Source organism: Wasmannia auropunctata, unplaced genomic scaffold (genome assembly GCF_000956235.1).
Source record: "Wasmannia auropunctata unplaced genomic scaffold, wasmannia.A_1.0 LD283716.1, whole genome shotgun sequence".
In the NCBI taxonomy this organism is placed as follows: domain Eukaryota; kingdom Metazoa; phylum Arthropoda; class Insecta; order Hymenoptera; family Formicidae; genus Wasmannia; species Wasmannia auropunctata.
In genome coordinates this window covers 28,193-30,511 of record NW_012079174.1, presented here as the reverse complement: position 1 = coordinate 30,511, position 2,319 = coordinate 28,193, and the positions used below count along the sequence as shown (strand labels likewise).

Genomic DNA, 2,319 nt, shown 5'->3' with positions numbered 1-2,319 from the left:
ACTAAGAATTGACCAATCATAGTCAAATATTTTTCTTACATTCAACTGTAATTGGCCAATTCTTACGATTTACGGCTTACGATCTGACATACGACGTATTGTAGACAGCCCCTTATGCTTCGCGTCTTATGCGTTATGCAGTGTTAAGATCTATCTACAATGAGAGTAATAAGCCGTAAGCCGTAAGAAATTGAGCAATCACAGTTAAATATGAGAAGAATAATTGACTGTGATTGGTCAATTTCTTACGGCTTACGACTTACTACTCTCATTGTAGATGTATCTTTATGCAAAAGTCTGTGTCTCAGCCTTTATGCATTTCATGTGCTCCGAAACTTAATCAACCAAAATATCCTATTTTATTGCGTTATTTGCCGCATACGATGCATCGATTAGGTTGCTCGATATTCTAGAGATAAAAGAATCTTTCTTTGCATAAATTTCTGGATCGCGTGGCAAATTACACAATAAAATAGGATGTTTTGATTGGTCAATTCGGATGACGCGCGCGTGACGCGCTCAGTGGAAACGCACCCTAATCCTATTTCGTGACCGATAATACCCAAAATATCCAGATTACTCTGTGGCGCTGCTGAGGTTCGTCTTCGTTCTACCGCCATCATCAGTCACGAAAAGCCACACACAGTGAGGGAAGTTGATTTACATTAGTGTTTCTCTTCCGTACCAGTTACGTTCTATCGCAAGCCGTACAAATGAAGATGGTGGATAAAATTGAAATGAGTCTGGACGATATTATCAAACAGACCAAAGGATCTAGAGCGCGTGGCGGCGGCGGCGGCAGCGGCGGTAGACGCGGCAGAGGCGCCGGCAGTTCACCCCGTCGAGGAGCACGTAGGGTACAGAGAGCTAGTGGCGGCGTTATGCGAGGACGCAATCGCGGTGGTATTGCACGCAGCTCTCTACCATACACGAGAGTAAGATATTGAGCCCGTCATCGAATTTTGCTATAAATTCTTTCATTGTACACAATTTGCTCCTTTTATACGGCGTACGCATATGTGTATGTATTGGGAGAAGAATACCTACTTGCGTGTATGTGTGTATGTATGTATGTATGTGTGTACGCTGTGAAACGTTAAACATGGAGTAACTCTAAAATGCTTACCTCTTTCTTTACATGATCATTTATTCGAAAGATGATATAAATGGTCATGAAATGATAATAAATGGTCCATGAAAATATTTGTCAGGTTTTTTTCCATCTTTTATCATTTTTATTTATTACATATAGTTATTATATTTTCTCTTCGCTTTATGTACTTAACATATTTTTCATAATTTGAACATAAGTTATTTTTAATGAATTAAATATTTAATAAATTAAGTAGTACACTTTTTTACTACGTTGTAATTTCCAGTAAGAAAATATATAACAGTGCGGTTAAATTGGTTAAAGCTTGTATCTATAAATTATAGTTTGCATTGCTTATAATGTACTGATGATTACTTATTATGTAATGAAAGATTTTTTTTATTGATCTAACAGGAAGACATTGTATTATTAATTGACGAAAATTGACAAAATAACAATTATTCTTTTTATGAAGTATATAATATTTTTCGAATTAATAATTTTTATTTTATTGTACAGGGCGATGTAAACAGTGCTTGGAAACATGACATGTTCGATGGTGTAAAAAAGGTTGGTCGTGGTGCAATAGGCAATGCTGGAACGACCAAACTTTTGGTATCAAATCTTGATTTTGGTGTATCAGATTCAGACATACAGGTATTAAAATATCATATATAAAATAATTTTTTAACAATGTTTAACATGTTGAGCACTATATAATTTAAAATAAAATTATCATATCAAAGAATTATTTCCTTTTTCGAATTTTTAATTGTCTATATAAGGATTTCTTAATATAATATTTTTAAATAGTAATATCTAATAAGTAATAGAAATATGTTTTTGGTCTTCTAAATCAATAGTGCATGATAGAATTAAACAGCTGGCCAGTAAAGATAAAAGAAATTTATTTACATACTGTCATGTGATGTTAAGGATGTTTAATACGTACAATAGTAGCAAAAAGTTAAAGGACTGATTTTGACGAATATGCTCTTCTCATGTAGTTTGAGTAATAAGGATTGTGCAGAATGTTATCATTTATTCAGAATTAGAGCACAGAAATGCTTCTGTTGCTTTTTTCCTGAGAATTTTTGAATTCTATGGCCAAATCTAACCAAAAAATTCAAATTAAAATCCTTATAACTTTGGATTGCTTCAGTAAATCGACTCCGGCTTTTGTCTTAAGTCTTTCAACATATATAAGAACAATCTGTAAAATTTTA

General features: G+C 33.7%; 1 protein-coding gene across 1 annotated transcript in view; it reads left to right on the top strand.

Moving 5' to 3' along the window:
* The first annotated feature begins 600 nt into the window (after positions 1-600).
* LOC105461579 (THO complex subunit 4) overlaps positions 601-2,319 on the top strand; it is a 3,557-nt gene continuing 1,838 nt past the window's right edge. The window contains exons 1-2 of the mRNA XM_011708081.1: positions 601-935; positions 1,613-1,750. Coding sequence (XP_011706383.1) covers positions 714-935; positions 1,613-1,750 — 360 coding nt within the window. The 5' untranslated portion in view covers positions 601-713. The remainder of the gene's footprint in view (positions 936-1,612; positions 1,751-2,319) is intronic.